The following is a 22,615-nucleotide window of genomic DNA, read 5'->3' on the forward strand; positions in this document are numbered from 1 at the left end:
AGGTATTCCATTCAAAAGGAAATCAAAATAAATATGGAGTTGCAATACTTTTATGAGACAAAATAAATTTTAAAATAGACAAAGAAGGACACTACATAACGATCAAGGGATCTAGCCAAGAGAAAGATAAAATAATTGTAAATATATATGCATCCAACATAGGAGCATGTTAATATGTAAGGTAAATATTAACAACTTTATAAGGAGAAATTGACAGTAACAAAATAATAGTGGGGGGCTTCCCTGGTGGCTCAGACGGTAAAGCGTCTGCCTGTAGTACGGGAGACCTGGGTTCAATCTCTGGGTTGGGAACATCCCCTGGAGAAGGAAATGGCACCCCACTCCAGTATTCTTGCCTGGAGAATCCCATGGACAGAGGAGCCTGGTGGGCTACAGTCCATGAGGTCGCAGAGAGTCGGACACGATTGAGTGACTTCATTTTCACTTCCACATCCCACTTAAATCATTGGACAGATGATCCAGACAGAAAATCAATAAGGAAATACAGGTCTTAAGTGATGCATTAGACCAAATGAACTTAATATTTATAGGGCATTCCATATGAAAGAAGCAGACTATACATCCTTTTCGAGTGCACATGGAACATTCTCTAGGATAGATCACATGCTGGACCAAAGCAAATCTTGGTAAATTTAAGAAAACTGAAATCTTATCAAGCATCTGTTCTGACCAAAACACTTTGAGATTAGAAATCAACTGCAAGAAAAAAAAATGCAAAAAGCATGAATACATGGAGGCTAAACAATATGCTGAAAACAACCAATAATCAAATAATTAAAGAGGAAATAAAAAGAATACCCAAAGACAGATGAAAATGGAGACACAGTGATCTAAAACCTATGGGATGGACCAAAAGCAGTTTTAAGAGGGAAGTATATACTGATACAAGCTTACCCCAGGAAACAAGAAACATCTCATAGAAATAACCTAAGGAAACTAGAGAAAGAAAACCAAACAAAACCCAAAGATAGAAGGAAAGAAATCCTAAAGATCAGAGAAGAAATAAATGAAATAGAAATTAAAAAAACAATAGAAAAGATTAATGAAAAAAAAATTGGTTCTCTGAAAAGATAAAATTGACAAACCTTTAGCCAAACAAGAAAAAAGGAGAGAAGGTCCAAATCAATACAGTTAGAAATGAAAAAGGAGAAGTTACAACTTACACCACACAAATACAATGGAACAAAAGGCTACCACAAGCAACTGTATACATATGCCAATAAAATGGACAACCTATAAGAATTTGTCCATTTCTTAAAAAGATACAATCTCCCAAAACAGAACCTGGAAGAAATAGAAAACATGAGCAGACCAATCACAAGTACTTAAATTGAAACTATGATTTAAAAATTCCAAAGATGTAAAAGTCCAGGGCCAGATGCCTTCATAAGTGAGTTCAGTCAAACATTTTGAGACAAATTAGCATCTATACTTCTGAAAACTATTCCAGAACTTGACAAGGGAAGGAACACTTCTAAACTCATTCTTTGAAGCCCCTTTGAAAGCCAAAGAAAGATACTACAAAAAAAGAAAATCACAGGCCAAAATTTCTGATAAATATAGATGAAAAAATCCAACAAAAACAATATATTGAAAGGATCATTCACCATGGTTAAGTGGGATTTATCCTGGGGATGGAAGTATTTTTCAATACCCACAAATAGATCATTATGATATACCACATTATCAAATTGAAGAATAAAAACAGTATGATCATCTCAATGGATACATAAGAAGCTTTTGATAAAATTCAGCATCCATTTATGACAAAATCTCTCCAGAAACTGTCCATAGAGGGAAACCACCTCAACATAATAAAGGTCATTTATGACAGACTCACAGCTAGCATCATACTTAATGGTGAAGAAATGAAAGCATCTCTTCCAAGCCAGGAATAGGACGTCCACTCTCAGCAGTTTTATTCATAATAGTTTTGGAAGTCCTAGCCATGAGCAATAAGAGGAAAAATACAAAGAATCCAAATTTGAAAAGAAGAAGTAAAACTGTCACTGTTTGAAGATGACATAATGCTATACACAGAAAATCCTAAAGACACTACCAGAAAACTACTAGAGCTCATCGATGAATTCAGTAAATTTGTAAGATACAAAAGTAATACATAGAAATCTGTTGCATTTCTATACACGAACAATGAAATAGCAGAATGCAAAGTTATGGGAACAATCCCATTTACCCTTGCATCAAAAAGAATAAAGCCTAGGAATACACCTACCTAAAGATATATACTCCAAACTGTAAGATGCTGATTAAAGCAATTAAAGATAATACAAGCAAATGGAAAGATATACCATGTTTTTGAATTGGAAAAATCAATACTGTTTTTTTAAAAAACAAATACTACCCAAGGCAATATACAATATACAATCTATAGATTCAGTGCAATTCATATCAACTTACCAATGGCAATCGTTCACTGACTAGAACAACTTTTTTTTTTAACTTATGTGGAAACACAAAAGACCCATAATAGCCAAAACAATTGCCAACATCCATTGAATCTTAGAAAAGACAAGTGAGTTCCAGAAAAACATCTACTTCTGTTTCATTGACTACCCTAAAGTCTTTGACTGTATGGATCACAGCAGACTATGGAAAATTCTTCAAGAAATGGCAATACCAGACCACCTTACCTGCCTCCTGAGAAATCTGTATGCAGGTCAAGAAGCAACAGGTAAAACTGGACACAGAACAACGGACTGGTTCCAAATTGGGAAAGGCGTATATCAAGGATGTATATTGTCACCTTGCTTATTTAACTTATATGCAGAATACATCATGTGAAATGCTGGGCTGGATGAAGCCCACGCTGGAATCAAGATTGCTGGGAGAAATATCAATAACCTCAGATATGCAGATGACACCACCCTTATGGCAGAAAGCAAAAAGGAAATAAAGAGCCTCTTGGTGAAGGTGAAAGAGGAGAGTGACCAAAACTTCCAAAACTATGTTGAATAGTAATGGTGAAAGTGGGCACCCTTGTCTTGTGGAGTATTACTCAGCCATTCAAAAGAATACATTTGAATCAGTTCTAATGAGGTGGATGAAACTGGAGTCTATTATACAAAGTGAAGTAAGCCAGAAGGAAAAACATAAATACAGTATACTAACGCATATATATGGAATTTAGAAAGATGGTAACAATAACCCGGTGTACGAGACAGCAAAAGAGACACTGATGTATAGAACAGTCTTATGGACTCTGTGGGAGAGGGAGAGGGTGGGAAGATTTGGGAGAATGACATTGAAACATGTAAAATATCATGTAAGAAACGAGTTGCCAGTCCAGGTTCGATACACGATACTGGATGCTTGGGGCTAGTGCACTGGGACGACCCAGAGGGATGGTATGGGGAGGGAGGAGGGAGGAGGGTTCAGGATGGGGAACACATGTATACCTGTGGTGGATTCATTTCGATATTTGGCAAAACTAATACAATTATGTAAAGTTTAAAAATAAAATAAAGTTTAAAAAAAAATAGAGAGGAAGGACAAAAGAATGAGCCTCAATTGTTCACATTTGGTGGGAAAATGATGATGGCAAAAAGGAAGAAGCAAAAAAAAAAAAAGAGGAGAGTGAAAAGCTGGCTTAAATTTCAACATTCAAAAAACAAATATCATGGCATCTGGTCCCATCACTTCATGGCAAATAGATGGAGAAACAGTGGAAACAGTGAGATACTTTATATTTTGGGGCTCTGAAATCACTGCAGATGGTGACTATAGCCATGAAATTAAAAGACATTTGTTCCTTAGAGGAAAAGCTGTGACTACCCTAGAGAGCATATTAAAAAGCAGAGACATTACTTTGCCAACAAGGGTCCATCTAGTTAAACCTATGGTTTTTCTAGTAGTCATGAATGGATGTGAGAGTTGGACCAAAAAGAAAGCTGAGTGCCAAGGAATTGATACTTTTGAACTGTGGTGTTGAAGAAGACTCTTGAGAGTCCCTTGGACTACAAGGAGATCCAACCAGTCAATACTAAAGGAAATCAATTCTGAATATTCATTGGAAGGACTAATGCTGAAGCTGAAGCTCCAGTATTTTTGCCACTTGATTTGAAGAACTGACTCCTTGGAGAAGACCCTGATGCTGGGAAAGATTGAAGACAGGAGGAGAAGGGGATGACAGAGGATGGGATGGTTGGATGGCATCACTGACTCCAGTATTTTACCCTCAGTGACATTATGCTAGTTTGATCATCTCTAGATGGAGAAGGAAATGGCAACCCACTCCAGTGTTCTTGCCTGGAGAATCTCAGGGATGGGGGAGCCTGGTGGGCTGCTATCTATGGGGTCGCACAGAGTCGGACACGACTGAAGCGACTTAGCAGCAGCAGATTGAGAATGACAAAATTTCAACTTCCTGAAGTGAATATTTTTACTTGGAAATCAGTTCAGGATAGGGGACAGGAAGCCTGAATCATCCCTCTAAATCTCCTTCAGTCCGTTCTCATCACTATTCTATCTGCTTGTAATTCTTTGAAACTTTCAGCATAAAAATGTTCTATCCCTTTTTTTCCTTAATATAGAGTTTTTCCTAATCATATATTTCTTTGGCCATTTCCATGGGAATTTGAATGGGAGGACTCCTTTTCAAATTCAAATTTGAATTTAAAAAATATAGTAATGAATGATCTTTCTAAAAAACAAGAAAATCATCTCGCACCCTCTTTTTAATAGACTTCAGTGGTCTCTAATCACTTTTATCATAAAGACTCCCCTTAACTTGGCCTGTTTATCCTCAAAGCAACATCTCTTACGATGTGTTTCTTTATTCCACTCCAAGCCCACTAATCTTCTTTTAGTTACTAGAACATGTTTCAGAGTTTTTGTTTAGGTCTCTCAGCCTGGAGTACATCCTTCCTTCCCCCATCACCACTGCCTAACTGCGTTCTATCCTTTCTTCAGATTTCAGTTCAATCATCATTTCTTTGATGAAGCCTCTGATTGCCCTTCCTTGGTCAAATCTTCCTATTTGTCTTTATGTACCTCTTAAGAGTTCTTATCACTCTTTGATTTTACATTTATTTTATGATTATCTGATTATTGGTAATGGATTTCACAAGGCCTGATATTTTGTCTTATTTCTTGAATATTTTATCATTAGACCCTAGTGTTGTACCTGGTATGTTGTAAGCACTTCATATCCACTTGTGAAATAAATAAGAGGAAGGGGGAATAAATAGTATTTACCCAGTTTTCCTTCTTTAAATCATGAAAATTTTGGATTAGGACTATAGTTTTGAAAGTAATTCTATAAACATTCAGTTCAGTTCAGTTGCTCAGTCGTGTCCAGCTCTTTGTTACCCCAAGGACTGCAGTACACCAGGCTTCCCTATCCATTACCAACTCCCAAAGCCTGCTCAAACTCATGTCCATTGAGTTGGTGGTGCCATACAACCATCTCATCCTCCATTGTCCCCTTCTCCTCAAGCCTTCAGTCTTTCCCAGCATCAGGGTCTTTTCCAATGAGTCAGGTCTTCACATCAGTTGACCAAAGTATCGGAGTTTCAGCTTCAGCATCAGTTCTTCCAATCAATATTCAGGGCTGATTTCCTTTAAGATTGACTGGTTGGATCTCCTTGCTGTCCAAGGGACCCTCAAGAGTCTTCTCCAACACTATAGTTCAAAAGAATCAATTCTTCGGCACAAACATTGGTTCACTGTTATTTCCATTTTGTAAATAAGTTCATTTATATCATATTTTTAGATTCCACTTACAAGTAATATATGATATTTGTATTTTTCTGACTTATTTCACTTAGTATGATAATCTCCATCCATGTTGCTGAAAATGCAAATTTCATTCCTTTTTATAGCTGAGTAGTATTACATTGTATATATATTCCACATCTTCTTTATCTATTCCTGTGTGGATGGACACTTCAGCTGCTTCTGTATTTTGGCTATTGTAAATAGCATTGCTATGAAAATAGCAGAACATGCATGTTTGAAAATTAGTGTTCATTTTCTTCAGATATATATACTCAGGAGTGGAATTGCTAGATCATACAGTAGTTCTAATTTTAGTTTTTTGAACCTCTCTACTGTTCGTCTTAGTGGCTATTCCAATTTACATTCCCACGTATGCTTTCTAGGGTTCCCTTTTCTTCATATCCTGGCCAAATTTTGGTATTTGTAGACTTTTTAATGCTAGCCATTCTGACAGGCATGAGGTGGTATCTTGTTTTGATTTACATTTCTCCGATGACTAACAATGTTGAGCACCTTTTCATGTTCCTGTTAGCTATCTGTGTGTCTTCTATGGAGAAATGTCTGTTCAGGTCTTCTGTCCACTTTTTGATTTTTTTTTTTTTTATACTGAGTTATGTGAACTCAGTATATTTTTGAATATTATTTTGAATATTTGTATATTTTGAATATTAATTGCTTGTTGGTTGCATCACTTTCAAATATTTTCTCCCATTTCATAGGTTTTACTTTCATTTTGTTGATAGTTTCTTTTGTTGTGCAAAAACTTTTAAGTTTCATTTGGTCCCGCTTGTTCACTTTTGCTTTTGTTTCCTTTACCTTAAGAGACAAATCCAAAAAATATATTGCCATTACTTACGCAAGAATGTTCTGCCTGTGTTTTCTTCTAGGAATTTTATAGTATCTCATCTTATATTCAGGTCTTTAATCTATTTTGAGTTTATTTTTTATGTGGTCTTAGAGAGTGTTCTAATTTCATTCTTTTACAGGTAGCTGTCCTGTTTTCCCAGTACCACATATTGAAGAGACTGACTTTTCCTCTGTATATTCTTACTTCCTTTGTCATAGATTGACCATGAGTGCATAGGTTTATTTCTGGGCTCTCTGTTCTGTTTAACTGATTGATGTATCTGTTTTTGTGCCAGTATCATACTGTTTTGATTACTATAGCTCTGTAGTATAGCCAGAAGTCAGAGAACTTGATAAATGCAGCTTTTTTTTTTTTTTCTTCCAAGATAACTTTGGCTATTTTAGGGTCTTTTGTGGTTCAGAACAAATTTTAGGATTATTCTTTCTATTCTGTGAAAAATGTCAGGGGTATTTTGATAGAGATTGCATTAAATATGTAAACTTCTTTCAGTAGTATAGACATTTTATCAATAGTGCCCTGTGCTTAGTTGCTCAGTCGTGTCCAACTCATTCTGACCCCAAGAACAGTAGCCCACCAGGCTCCTCTGTCCATGGGACTTCCCAGGAAGAATACTAGAATGGGTTGCCATTTCCTCCTCCAGGGGATCTTCCAGACCCAGAGATCAAACCTGCATCTCCTATGTCTCCTGCATTGCAGGAGGATTCTTTACCTGCTGAGCCATCAGAGATTATTATTCCAATCCATTTACACAAGATATCTTTCTGTCTCTTTATATCAGAATATTTATTTTTAGTAACTTGATGCAAATGTTCACTTTTTGGGAAGACACTATATAAGTAATAATAATAATACTTGATACATAGTGGTGTTGATGTGCCAGGTTTGATGTGCTTTAAACATTGTAATTAATTTAGTCCTCAAAACAATATTGTCAAATAAGTATTATTTTATCATCTTCATCTAACACATGTCAAAACCAAAGAGTAAGTTAAGTAAGTTGCTTGAAAGTGAAAGTGTTAGTTGCTCAGTCATGTCTGACTCCTTATGACCTCATGGAGTATGGCCTACCAGGCTCCTCTGTCCATGGAATTCTCCAGGCAAGAATACTGGAGTGTGTTGCCATTCCCTTCTCCAGGGAATCTTCCCAACCCAGGGATTGAACCTGGGTCTCCTGCAGTGCAGGCACATTCTTTATCATCTGAGCCACCAGGGAAGCCCATAAGTTGCTTAAGGACACAAATAAAGCAGATATCAAGGATGGATTGATAGTCCATGCTTTTAACTGCTGAGTTATACTGCTTCTCAAGAACAAAGACTAATTTACATACTTTAATTCAATTAATATAACCATAAAGTTTGTATAAAGTATATAACATTTTCTCTATTTGAAAAATGAGGAAATCAAGGTTCAAAAAGGGGAAATAACCTTCCAAATGCCACAGATATTACAAGTGTACAAGTCCAAATTTTCACTGAGATCTGTTAAATACCCTTTCTTTATGAAACCAGTTCTAAACCTGTAATTATCTTCCTATCGCATGTAGACAGTGAGAAATGCAGTATTCTCAAAAATCATTTACTTATTAATTACTCATCCCAATACCCAAATTCTTTGTATACCTAAGTAATACAGTGTTCCTGGCAGGGTCATTTAAAAAAAAAAAAAAAGGATATGTGTTGATAAGGTTATGGTAGAACTGGTACCAGTCACATGAAAGTGAGTTAGTCACTCAGTTGTGTCCAACTTTTTGCAACCCCATGAACTGTAGCTCACCAGGCTCCTCTGTCCATGGAATTCTCCAAGTAATAATACTAGAGTGGGTTGCCATTTCCTTCTTCAGGCGGTCTTCTCCTGACCCAGGGATCAAAACTGGGTCTCCCACATTGCAGGCAGGTTCTTTACTGTCTGAGCCAGCAGGGAAGCCTTGCCAGTCCCCTCTGAGGTACTCAGTACATATCAGTTGAGTGAAATTCCATAATTTTGTTTATCAGTCATCTCCTTTTAGCAAGAGATTCAGTGGACATTCCTCACAGCAGTTGAAACTTAGACACTAGGGGGTTTATTTGATTTTTAGTTTTTGAGTTGTTTCAAATTTTTGTCTTTCTGAATGTTTTCACTGGAATGTAAATGCTGAATATAAGTAAATGAACTTTTGTTACTGGATGTTTACAGTATGAAAGATAGTTTTGGGCAGATGATAAGAATTTAGTCAATATTTGATGAAACGATAAGGTTGAGAGAAGACATCTGAGAAACCAACACCTAGTTTCATTGGAAGAAAAATGTGTTTTCAGAATAAAATTATGTGATATTTGTTGTTGTTCAGTCGCTCAGTCATGTCCGACTCTTTGTGACTCCATGGACTGCAGCACACTGGGCTTCCCTGTCCTTGACCACCTCCCAGAGCTTGCTCAAACTCACGTTCATTGAGTCAGTGATGCCATCCAACCATCTCCTCCTCTGTCGTCCCCTTCTCCTCCTGCCTTCAATCTTTCCCAGCATCAGGGTCTTTTCCAATGAGTTGGCTCTTCACATCAGGTGGCCAAATTATTGGAGCTTCAGCTTCAGCATCAGTCCTTCCAATGAATATTCAGGGTTGATTTCCTTTAGGATTGACTGGTTTGATCACCTTGCAGTTCAAGGGACTCTTGGGAGTCTTCTCCAACACAACAGTTTGAAAGCATCAACTCTTTGGCACCCAGCCTTCTTTATGGCCCAACTCTCACTTCCATACATGACTACTGGAAAAATCATAGCTTTGACTAGATGGACCTTTGTTGGCAAAGTAATGTCTCTGCTTTTTAATACACTGTCTAGGTTTGTCATAGCTTTACTTTCAACAAGCAAGTGTCTTTTAATCTCATGGGTGCAGGCCCCATCCACAGTGATTCCAGAGCCCAAGAAAATTAAGTCTGTCAGTTTCCATTGTTTCCCCATCTATATGCCATGAAATGATGGGACTGGATGACATGATCTTAGTTTTTTGAAAGTTGTGTTTTAAGCCAGTTTTATGTGATATTAATATATGCAAAAATCTATGTATTTCTTATTAAAAATGTTTAAGATTTCATCCAAGATTTTGGTCTCTCTCAAATATATATGATTTTTGGCAAAACTATTAAACATACTTTAGTCTACCTCATGACTAGTAACTTTTTTACACTTTAACATACATTTACAGATATTAACCCTAAAAACCTAAATTATATTCCTAAATTATAATGTAAACCTAAATTATAATCTAAAATTATTATATCCCCAAATTCCTTTTTAGTGTAAGATATTAATGAATGGTGTAGGTATGTTACAAAATTTATTTCCATTAATGAATACATTATTCATTTTTGTAAAATAATACTTTTTTCAAATTATTATGAATAGTGTAATTATTATGTTTATGAATAGTATAATTAAGACAGTTTTTTCTTTTGTTTGACTACCCATAGCTCAGTCCATTTTTAAGACATTCTGTTCTGAAAAGAACATTTAATGTCACTCTACCAAATCCTTCTCTGATTAAGATAGAAGATGCTGCACTTATACTACAAAAAAAACAAACAAAAATGTCTGGGAAGCCAAGCAGGGTCTTCTGAATGGTAAGTATGCTTGCTTGTCCTCACTGAATCATACAGCTGGTACATTTTTACAATCCATAATTTAACTGTCATACAGACTCTCTGGGTGAGACGACTTGTTGTCTTCAAAGCAATATATTTACATCCCGTTTCTAAAGATTGCTTATATTCATGGGCCGAAGGAGTAATTTGGCTTCCCTTGTGGCTCAGATGGTAAAGAGTCCACCTGCCATGCAGGAGACCTGGGTTCAATCCCTGGGTCGGGAAGATCCCCTAGAGGAGGGAATGGCAGTCCACTGCAGTATACTTGCCTGGAGAATCCCATGGACAGAGAAGACTGGTGGGCTACAGTCCATGGGGTCTCATAGACTCAGACACGACTGAGCTACTAACACACACACACACACACATGGAGTAATTAAGAGATTATAGTTGAGTAAAGTCTACATGCTTATAGAAATAAGTGCTAATCTTATAGCTTTATAAGCTATAATCTTTAATAGCTAAAAGTAGAGCTATTATATTTTCAGTTTTATAAAGCATGCTTCTCATTTACCTTTGAAGCCACAATTGAAGTTTCCTTAATGAGGTGAAGGTGGCCAGCTTTATTTGAATTAACTTATCTTTTTTAATACAAAGTAATCTAAAAATTAAGGTCATGCTTAAGTAAGTTATTGTGAGATTACATCTCTTGACATTTATGTTTTGTTGACCAAATTGTATAATCAAGCAAGTTTACATTTAGACAAATCAGTTCAGCTCAGTTGCTCAGTCCTGTCTGACTCTTTGCGATCCCATGGACTGCAGAATGTCAGGCTTCCCTGTCCATCACCAACTCCTGGAGCTCACTCAAACTCATGTCCATTGAGTCAGTGATGCCATCCAACCATCTCATCCTCTGTCGTTCCCTTCTCCTCCTGCCGTCAATCTTTCCCAGCATCAGGGTCTTTTCTAATGAGTCAGTTCTTCACATCAGGTGGCCAACGTATTGGATTTTCCACTATATAATAATGACTGTGACAGTGCTTTTGACTTTGATTTGGGGGAGGGGCTGGGTGTGAACAATTTGATACTATTGTATTCCAGAATTCTTTTTTACGTCAGTATCCATACTGCCAATTAGCATTATATTTCAAGAACTAAGATAATATTAATTGCTGGGGAATTAGATTCTAAGCAGAAAGTTATTTAAGTAATAAAATATACAGTTTAATATATCATTAGATGACTTACTGGTCAGTAGATCTAATTCATATAGATTCATCCAAGTTTATTCCTGCTACATTATAGACCACAGACTATTGCCCATGATGGTAGCCACTAACCATGTGTGAATATTAAGCACGTGAAATGTGGCTATTTCAATATGAAATGAGCTGCAAGTCTGAATGCACACCAGATTTTGAAGACTTAATTTGACAAAAAATATAAAATATCTGATTAAAAATATTTTATATGTTGAAAGAATATTAAGATATATTTTTAAAAATATTACATTATGCTTATTTTAGTGTTTATTTTTACCTGTTTAATATGATCATAGGCTCATGTTAGATTTCTATTGTACAGTGCTGATCTAGAACATCCATATTTAGGAATAATGAAATTCTCAGTAAATTATGTTGAAAAACAAAGTCTGCAATAATGTTTCATTTTCAATTCCATTTCACACATTATACTTCTGCTTTTGTTATATGTTTTGTTATTACTGGGAGCAATAGCCCATTAAATTTACTCATAATCATTATTAGTTATTAATATGCAGTATTTCCTCTAAAATGCAAAGATTTAAAAGCTATTTCATTTAAAACTAGTGCCTTACCATTTATGCTCTAATTGTCATATTTTCAATTAGATATCTATTTTGACCCCAAAGGGGTTGTTCTTATTATCATTTCTTGAGTCATATTCATTTAAATTTACCCTTATCTGTTGCATTGCTCTCCATTCTTTCTTTTCTATGTTTCTCTTTGGGATCATTATTCTTCTATCTGATGAACTCCTTTTAATGTACACATTCATGCAGATTTGCTGTTGATGAGTCATTTCAGTTTTTGTCTGGAAACATTTTTATTTCATCTTTATTTTTGAGGAATATTTTTCCTGGATAAAAATTGCTGGTTCACACATATTTTCTTTCAGCACTTGAAAGATTTCATTGTATTATCTTCTGCATGCTTTTTATGAAATGTTTTTTCTTTTAATATAGTATGTCTTTTATTTGTCTGACTACTTTTACAAATTTTCTTTATGCATTTTAAAAAATGGATTTTAATCTAATACACCTAGGGTTTTTTTTTCACTCCGCTACAATCCTCCTTGGTATTTGCTAAAGTTCTGAATTGTGTGGATTGACGCCCTTTAATCAGTTGTGGGAAATTCTCAGGTATTATCTGTTAAAATATTCCTTTTATCACATTTTATAACCTTCTCTCTCTTCTTATTCTGAAACTAGTCACAGATATTAAATCACTTTACTGTATGTCATGTCTTGGATTTCTTTTCTATATTAGAGACCTTTTTTCTGTCTGTACTTCAGTCTGTATATTTTCTAACAATCTCTCTTCTAGATCGCTAGTCATCTCTTCAATAGTCTAATCTGCAGTTAAACACATCTGTTGCATTCTTAATGTCAATTATATTTTTAATTCTATGATTTCCATTCGGTTATTATTTATAAATTTCAATTATATGGTGAGATTCTTTATCTTACCAACAATTTGTTAAGCATTTTACTCTTCATTAAGCTCATAATACATGAAAGTGAATCCAACTCTGATTCACCTTTGGATCTGCTTATATTGTTTATTTTCTTAGTTCCTGTCTTTTAATTCTATTTCCTGGCATGCCTAATAAGTTTGATCAAGTTTTGGTTATAGCTTGTGAAAAATTATAGAGATAATTTGATTTTTTTTTTCATATTATCTTCCAAACAGAATATCTTTCTGTTTTCTCTCAGGCACCTTAAATATGGGGCAAATAATTTTTTTTGTAGTGTGAGATTTTGTTTGTTTAGGACTGAGATTCCCATTTTTGTGAAAATTAATCTAATTCTCATCATCCATATTCCTAGGGTTTAACCTTTCTGTGATCCTAAGAGGAATTCAGTAATAATCACTGGAGATCCTCCTCCAGTGTTTTTTCCTCCATCCTGTGAAATTACCAAAGAGTGTATAGCTGCCCAGATCTTTACCTGCGACTTCTGACTTTACTTCTTAGACCTCAACCCTCCAGCAAATAAAATTTAATAATGGCTTGAGGGGGAAAAAATGACAATGCCATACTTTCATCTTCTCTTTTCTTTGAACTTTCGTCCCCTCAAGTCCTGCCATCTCGGACCTGAAGTAAACATTTGTTGCTATAAAACCTAAGAAGCCTAAAATCTCAGCATAGATTTCTGTCTACTTTCAGGCTGTCTTCTTAGCCTTAGGTAAGAGTCCTCCAAGGCAATATAATGCTCGCCTCGGTGTTGTCTCCTCCACACCCTGCTCACCATGTTCCAGGCCCTTAAGACATGCTGCCTCTGTCACTCTCTATTCTCCTGATTTAGATAGAAACAAAAATAAATTCCCTAATTTTTCTCAGAGACTTGGTTTACATCAAGTTACTCTGCCATACCTAAAATTCTTCCTTTACTTTAGTTTGCCAAGTTCTTTGCCTTTTACCACTCAAACAGGTCTTGAAATCGTATGTCTTTGCTGAACATTTATACCTAAAAAGAATATTTCCTAGACATGTAACTATATGCTCATCATCCTACTAAAATTATACATTATTTTTAAGGACCTATATTTCTCAACTTCCTTGTATATTTATTTCCCAGAAGATTATTATTGTCACATTGTAAACTAAAAGAACATGTTAAGGTTATATGTTTAGTTATTTAATTATTTTATACTTGGTGTCACAAAATAAGTTCCTCAAAACTGTTTTCATGTCCCAGATATGCCTGCCTAATCCCAAACCCTTTGTGCAATAAACCTGCAGAAGATAAAGCAGTCTAGTCCTTGTTCAAGATTACCATTACAGATGAACAGAAAGACTTTTCTGTTTAAGTATATCTTTTTGGTTTAAGTATACTCCTACCATTATTACCACCAGAGAACCTCAGGAAAAAAAGACATCAGAGTTGCATTCAGAATTATTCTGCATTTCAGAAAACTTGAGAGTCATTTAGAGGCCCTTTCCTTCAGTTAACTTTCAGGAAAGACAATTGTATTTCATAATTAGAGAGGAGTTTAATGCTTGGGTGAGCCACTACACTAACTCTAAAGAAAAATGAGTGAGTTAACATGTTCATGTATCAGCTCCACACATGTCTGGGTGAAGGGGAAGCAAGCTAGATAATAGTAGAAAATGTTGGATGATTGAAAATTAGGAAAGAATCACCAATTGGATACCAAATAGCAAGGGTCATATCACCAGAACAAAGTCTCTGGACTTCATAGGTTTACCTTGGGTCAAATAACCACATTTTGTTCAATTGTTCCTGGTCATGATGGAAATGAACATAAAATGTTTTTGACATGCACAGCTGAGCGACTTCATTTTCACTTTTCACTTTCATGCACTGGAGAAGGAAATGGCAACCCACTCCAGTGTTCTTGCCTGGAGAATCCCAGGGACGGGGGAGCCTGGTGGGCTGCCGTCTATGGGGTTGCACAGAGTCGGACACGACTGAAGTGACTTAGCAGCAGCAGCAGCACAAAGCCTCATATACATGAAACTTAGTGAAAAAAATGATATATCCTAAGATGAAATGTAGTACAGTTTCTTATGTGCCACAAGTGCATTAGAAAACCAATTATAAAGGATCTTCATTCCCTAAATATTCATCAGTGAATAAATCAGTATATCAAATTACATTTTGAAAGTTGTAGCAGCTTACTTAGTTGCATCTTCTGTTCTATTAGTTGCTATTTCATCTCATTAAATTATTATGATATAACATCTAAACAGGTGCAAGTATAATATGTATTTTAATATATATTTTCAACTGGCCTGAGTCTCCAGCAGAGTCATTAGGACAATACAAAAGCTAGGATTTTGATATGAGAACTACTTGGTATCAGCCATACTTAGTTAACTTGGTTTACAGGAAGGACCAGGGTGTGGGGTGGAGAGGTGGGGAAGAGAAGGTATTTTGTGATATTTTTGTATCTTTTTAAATTTGAGGTACTGTAACTAGAGGAGTGATCTGAGAGAATATTTTGGCTTAGGTTGAGAAGTACAATAGAGACATCACTTACTGAAACAGCTTTTCTTTTCCCACAGATATATTCTAAAGGTATTTTTAATATAAAGGTAAGCTGACATTCTTTCACAAAGAAGTAATTCCATTTTGATGATGTCATCCATCAGCTGCTCAAAGAAACATAATTGCTCTTCTAACCTCAAGAAATAGAAAAATCTGTTCTTACAGGACATTTAATTTTGTATATTTTCCTCAAAAAATTCCTATTACAAAAGCAATGTGTGTATTTGTTGCATTCTTTCTGAATATATATTACTACTACTTTCGTATAACAGAGAAGGCAATGGCACCCCACTCCAGTACTCTTGCCTCGAGAATCCCATGGACGGAGGAGCCTGGTAGGCTATAGACCATGGGGTCACTAAGAGTCGGACACGACTGAGCGACTTCACTTTCACTTTTCACTTTCATGCGTTGGAGAAGGAAATGGCAACCCACTCCAGTGTTCTTGCCTGGAGAATCCCAGGGACGGGGGAGCCTGGTGGGCTGCCGTCTATGGGGTCGCACAGAGTCAGATACGACTGACACAACTTAGCAGCAGACTTTCGTATAAAATACAATGCTGGATAAATACATCTAATGAAAAGCCTTTCTTCTTTACTGTACAGAATCTCATTCTGTGACCAGAAAATGCAATTATTTTCCAAATACTCAGTTCAGTCACTCAGTCATGTCTGGCTCCTTCCAAATACTAGGCATGCTGAAACAAAGTAAATGATGTTCTCATGTGTGTTATCTACTTATTTCCTTATAATACATACATAGAAATATGGAGAATAAAAATCATAAAAGGAATATTCAGTATGCTTTACATTTTGTAAATGTTATGTCCAAACAAGAGAGTAAGGAAAAAGTGACTGAATTGTGGCAACACAATTTAATTTCAGTAGCCAACATATTTGGGGAAGATAAATATTATCTTACAAGCCTTTTGGGGTTAATGCTCTAACATCATCTTGGAAAGCAATCAGAGATAAGGATTTGGATCAATCCCTCTTAATTTTTTTTTTTTCTTTTGGTGGGGGGTCTGTTTCTCCCTTGAAATGGCAGAAACCAATACCACATTGTAAAGCAAATATTCTCCAATAAAAAATATTTTATTTGAAAAATGTGGACTTAAGCAGATAACCTAAAATTTAACCTAATTTCAAAAGATTTATGTCTGAAAATCTCTCTATATGTTCTGGTTTAAGAAAATTTTACCTAAAATATATCCACTAGCATACCTAATAGTACTCATCAAAGATTGGAACAATAAAACCCAGAATAAATGGTCTATGAATACTTGTTCTTCCATTGGATTGATGAATTTGGAAAACAGCACAAAGTTGATAGTTGAATGGAAACCTTGAGCTCATGTCCTGGCTAGGTAACCCTAAGTGAATTACTTAATCACCTAGTTTTTTATTCTATGGCTGTAAAATAAAGCAGCTGGTGTGCCAGGTCAGTAATTTTCAAACACAGACACTGCTTCACAATTAGTAAATGAGTTGATAAAACAACACAGCTTCCCCATCTAACAACTCCCCAGCTCCTGTGGTCTGTATCCTGGAATGGAGCCCTGGAACCTCTATTGTCCTTTAGGTGTTCATGTGGTGAAGTTAAACTCTAGCTATATAATCTACAAGGTTTCTGTTATCCACATGGTGCTTTTTCAGCAGTTATCATGTTATATGTCACGTGAACCACATAAAATATAATTCTGGTGCCAGAAAATTCAGGTGACTAGAGGCATTTGAAGCATTACATATGTCGTGATACCCTTGCATGTACTCTTTTAAGATAAAACTTACAGAATGATTTTTATTGACTCTGGCTTAACTCTATACTTCTATATTACAAGATAAGAAAATTTGTTGATGAAAGAAAAACAGAAAAATGAAAATTTAGAATGTGGGAGAGAGTTACCAGTCACGGCTCTTAAAACAATCCTTACCTCTGTAATCCTAAATTCTTCAAAAGTTTTCTAGACCAGAACTAGCTGGAAAAACAAAACTAGTTGGAAAAGACTCTTACTCACCCTCCAACTAATCCTTTCCAACAATTTCACCAAGTTTCTTATTTGTTTTAATTCGTTTTCCTCTGTTTCAGTTGAAATAGCACTGTCAACATTAGGTTTTGTTGAGGAAACTCATCTCTTATTTGATGATTATAGAGCTTGTTTTGAGGAGGCGGGGTTTTTTGGGTTTTTTTTGTTTGTTTATTTAGGTATTTTAAAAATCATATCTCACCTTTAGAGTTACTGACAAATTTAATCTTTGCTTAATATGTTAATGTTTGGGATATTAAATGTTATTACAAAAGGGATCTTTTGTATACTTCTGTTAGATAGAATAGGAAAAAGGAGTCCAGAATGGTAGGGTAAAAGACAAAGGAGGGAAAAGCCCTGAAAATAGAACAAAGGAAGGTCCAAGGACACAAGTGAGAACCTCAGGTGAAACAAACAGCCCTCCTGGCTAGCCCACTTTACATACGAAAGGCTCAGGGGGAGGGGAAAGAAACATGTAAAAAGTGGAGCCAAAACTGGACTGTGGGCTTCTCTTCTCTTCGCTTTGGGGTCAGCCAGCCCTCATCCCTTGAGGATGTATTTTCCTTTGCTTGCCAAATAAAACTGAGCTGTAATACCAATCAGTCCGTCGCTTCAAATTTTTGCTGCAGTGAGACAGAACTGGGGAAATTAAAAACTCCCCTGACATATATGGTGCCATTTCTCAGATTTAACCTGGCTGAAACAACGTTGGCTTGGCCCCCATGAGGCAAAGGCCAGGCACAGCAAAGTGCAGCTTGGCAAAAGGTCCCACGGTGGAAGCTGAATGCGAAGAAAACCCAGCACAGTGGAAGTGACAAGAAGTCCAGTGTGCTGGAAACCAGGGCAGCAAACACAAACTTGGCAAAAACTGACGCACCTCAGTCTCAGATTCCAGAAGACCTCCAGCTGGGGTAGGAACTCCTCGCTCCTATGGCTGGAAGGACATATGACTAACAAAATCTTAATTCCTTTACAATCTCTTGTTTCCTCGAACCACCTGTGAGCAGGCGAGTGGCAGTGGGTACAACTGAGGGATCTGGCAGCGGCTACTTAGTAGCTGTTGCCCAAGGAGGTTGAAGTTCTTCTCTTCTTAACCTTCTTTGTGCCAAGGATCAGGCCAAAGAAAACTGTAAGTACAGGTCAGGTATTTAGCAGATTTTCTGGCAGGTTATGAAGGGGATTCCGAGTCATGTTTTTCCCACTGCTTTTTCCTCCTGTCCTTCAGCTCCTCTCTCCCAGGACTTGAACCCGGCCAAAACCCATGGTGCCTGGCTTCAGGGCCTAATGAAGCTCAGGCTGTTGATGTCTCATTGCAAAAATCAGTGAGAGACACAGTAATAGGTAACAGGTGGATTTGTTCAGATTTGGAGAGAGGCACAATCCAAAGAGTGTGGGCCATTACAGAGCGGAGTGCTGTGGCAATGGAATGCGGTATGGGTCATGGAATGCGGTGTGGTTAGTTTTCACTGGCTGGGTGATTTCATATGCTAATGAGTGGGAGGATCATTCCAACAATTGGGGAACCACCTATTCCTTGGTCTTTTGACAGTGCCTTGGAACTGTCCTGACACCTCTGGGTATGTTATTTAGCTTGCAGATTGAGAACCAAGGTTTAGGTGAAATTGACTTGTCTGTCATATTGGACCCAATAGATTTTAATCAGTTTATGTTATGTCTTTGGGCTATGTCATTTTCAAAGGGCTTCCCTGGTAGCTCAGACAGTAAAGCGTCTGCCTACAACATGTGAGACCTGGGTTCGATCCCTGGGTTGGGAAGATTCCTTGGAGAAGGAAATGGCAACCCACTCCAGTATTCATGCCTGGAAAATCCCATGGACCAAGGACCCTGGTGGGCTACAGTCCATGGGGTTGCAAAGAGTCAGACACAACTGAATGACTTCACTACTACTACTATTCTTTCAAAAGTTGTGCCCTCCGCTCTTCCCTCCTGTTTCATGCTCTTTTCCTGAGCCCGGTCCAGGCCCACAATGTTGGCTCTACAATCTTCTGGAGAGACAACCAGAAAATAGCTGGCCCTTTGGAGAGAAATACTGTATAACCCAATCCCTCTAGATATTCAGGTCTTCATCTTCCATGTTTCCTGCAACATGTGCAACAACAGCATCTCTCAGTGAACCTGCTAGGGTGGGTGACAGGCACACAAAGCCTGCTAGAAGTCCATCTGTTGGTGGTATCCCTTCAAGGGCAGTTGGGCTTCTAGGGATAATGTTTGCCACGTTGAGAGTTAGCCCAGTAGGCCATTTGGGCCCAAAACCTTACCACCCTTCTCTTAGAGTTATAAACATATCCCTGGATCAAATCTCCACTCCACTTTTATGGAACATCTGGTTTGTTGCCTCTTATCAATTTGTTTTTAAGCCACTTACTAACTCCTGTAACCAGGACCCTGCCCCATTGTACGCAACATCACTCCACCACACTTTTCATTATTAAAAAACTCCTAATGCCCCAACAGGACCAAATAACCTGTTCCTTTGTCATTACTTCTGTTATTACCTAAAGTGGGTCTATGACAATGAGATGTTTACCACTGGAAAACCCCTTAGATATTCTTAAGGAGGACTAAGGGCGGTGACCGAGAGTGCCAGGCTGTGATGGTACAGGAGCAGCAGAGAGGAGCTACCCCATACCCGAGGGAGGAGCTACCCCACATCCAAGGAGCTGCAGCTGCGCGGCACAGGAGAGCCGAGAGGAGCTACTCCACATTCAAGGTCAGGAGGGGCAGTGGTGAGGAGATACCCTTCATCCAAGTTAAGGAGAGGCGGCTGCACTTTGCTGGAGCAGCTGTGAAGAAATACCCCACATCCAAGGTAAGATAAACCCAAGTAAGATGGTAGGTGTTGAGAGAGGGCATCAGAGGGCAGACATACTGAAATCATAATTACAGAAAACTAGTCAATCTAGTCACATGGACCACAGTCTTGTCTAACTCAATGAAACTAAGCCATGCCATGTGGGGCCACCCAAGATGGGTGGGTCATGGTGGAGAGGTCTGACAGAATGTGGTCCACTGGAGAAGGGAATGGAAAACCACTTCAGTATTCTTGCCTTGAGAACCCCATGAACAGTATGAAAAGGCAAAATGATAGGATACTGAAAGAGGAACTCCCCAGGTCAGTAGGTGCCCGATATGCTACTGGAGATCAGTGGAGAAATAACTCCAGAAAGAATGAAGGGATGGAGCCAAAGCAAAAACAATACCCAGTTGTGGGTGTGACTGGTGATAGAAGCAAGGTCCAATGCTGTAAAGAGCAATGTTGCATAGGAACCTGGAATGTTAGGTCCATGAATCAAGGCAAATTGGAAATGGTCAAACAGGAGATGGCAAGAATGAACATCAACATTCTAGGAATCAGTGAACTAAAATGGGTTAGAATGGGAGAATTTAACTCAGATGACCATTATATCTACTACTGTGGGCAAGAATCCCTTAGAAGAAATGGAATAGTCATCATGGTCAACAAAAGAGTCTGAAATGCAGTACTTGGATGTAATCTCAAAAATGACAGAATGATCTCTGTTCATTTCCAAGGCAAACCATTCAGTATCAGAGTAATCCAAGTCTATGCCCCAACCAGTCATGCTGAAGAAGCTGGAGTTCTATGAAGACGTAGAAGACCTTTTAGAACTAACACCCCCCAAAGATGTCCTTTTCATCATAGGGGACTGGAATGCAAAAGTAGAAAGTCAAGAAACATCTGGAGTAACAGGCAAATTTGGCCTTGGAGTACAGAATTAAGCAGGACAAAGGCTAATAGAGTTTTGCCAAGAGAGTGCACTGGTCATAGCAAACAACCTCTTCCAACAACACAAGAGAAGACGCTACACATGGACATCACCAGATGGTCAACACCGAAATCAGATTGATTATATTCTTTGCAGCCTAAGATGGAGAAGCTCTATACAGTCAGCAAAAACAAGACCAGGAGCTGACTGTGGCTCAGATCATGAACTCCTTATTGCCAAATTCAGACTTAAATTGAAGAAAGTAGGGAAAACCACTAGACTATTCAGGTAAGACTTAAATAAAATCCCTTATGATTATACAGTGGAAGTGAGAAATAGATTTAAGGGACTAGATCTGATAGACTGCCTGATGAACTATGGATGGAGGTTCGTGACATTGTACAGGAGACAGGGGTCAAGACCATCCCCATGGAAAAGAAATGCAAAAAAGCAAAATGGATGTCTGGGGAGGCCTTACAAATAGCTGTGAAAAAGAAGCAAAAAGCAAAGGAGAAAAGGAAAGATTTAAGCATCTAAATGTAGAGTTCCAAAGAATAGCAAAGAGAGATAAGAAAGCCTTCCTCAATGATCAGTTCAAAGAAATAGAGGAAACAACAGAATGAGAAAGACTAGAGATCTCATAAAGAAAATTAGAGATACCCAGGGAACATTTCATGCAAAGATGAGCTCGATAAAGGGCAGAAATGGTTTGGGCCTAACAGAAGCAGAAGATATTAAGAAGTGGCAAGAATACCCAGAACTGTACAAAAAAGATCTTCACTATCAAGATAATCACGATGGTGTGATCAGTCACCTAGAGCCAGACATCCTGGACTGTGAAGTCAAGTGGGCCTTAGAAAGCATCACTATAAACAAAGCTAGTGGAGGTGATGGAATTCCAGTTGAGCTATTCCAAATCCTGAAAGATGATGCTGTGAAAGTACTGTACTCGATATGTCAGCAAATTTGGAAAACTCAGCAGTGGCCACAGGACTGGAAAAGTTGTTTTCATTCCAATCCCAAAGAAAGGCAATGCCAAAGAATGCTCAAACTACTGCATAATTGCACTCATCTCACACGCTAGTAAAGTAATGCTCAAAATTCTCCAAGCCAGGCTTCAGCAGTATGTGAACCGTGAACTTCCTGATGTTCAAGCTGGTTTCAGAAAAGGCAGAGGAACCAAATTGCTAACATCCGCTGGATCATGGAAAAAGCAAGAGAGTTCCAGAAAAACATCTATTACTGCTTTATTGACTATGCCAAAGCCTTTGACTGTGTGGATCACAATAAACTGGAAAATTCTGAAAAAGATGGGAATACCAGACCACCTGAGCGCCTCTTAAGAAACCTGTATGCAGGTCAGGAAGCAACAGTTAGAACTGGAC

At 37.6% G+C, this 22,615-nt stretch overlaps 1 protein-coding gene across 1 annotated transcript in view; it reads left to right on the forward strand.

The window, feature by feature from the left end:
* The window catches only part of STPG2 (sperm tail PG-rich repeat containing 2), a 636,844-nt gene extending 620,594 nt beyond the window's left edge, over positions 1 to 16,250 (forward strand). Inside the window, exons 13-14 of the mRNA XM_061419605.1 lie at positions 10,073 to 10,222; positions 15,476 to 16,250. Coding sequence (XP_061275589.1) covers positions 10,073 to 10,219 — 147 coding nt within the window. The 3' untranslated portion in view covers positions 10,220 to 10,222; positions 15,476 to 16,250. The remainder of the gene's footprint in view (positions 1 to 10,072; positions 10,223 to 15,475) is intronic.
* Positions 16,251 to 22,615: the final 6,365 nt, after the last annotated feature.

Source organism: Bos javanicus, chromosome 6 (assembly GCF_032452875.1).
Source record: "Bos javanicus breed banteng chromosome 6, ARS-OSU_banteng_1.0, whole genome shotgun sequence".
NCBI lineage: Eukaryota > Metazoa > Chordata > Mammalia > Artiodactyla > Bovidae > Bos > Bos javanicus.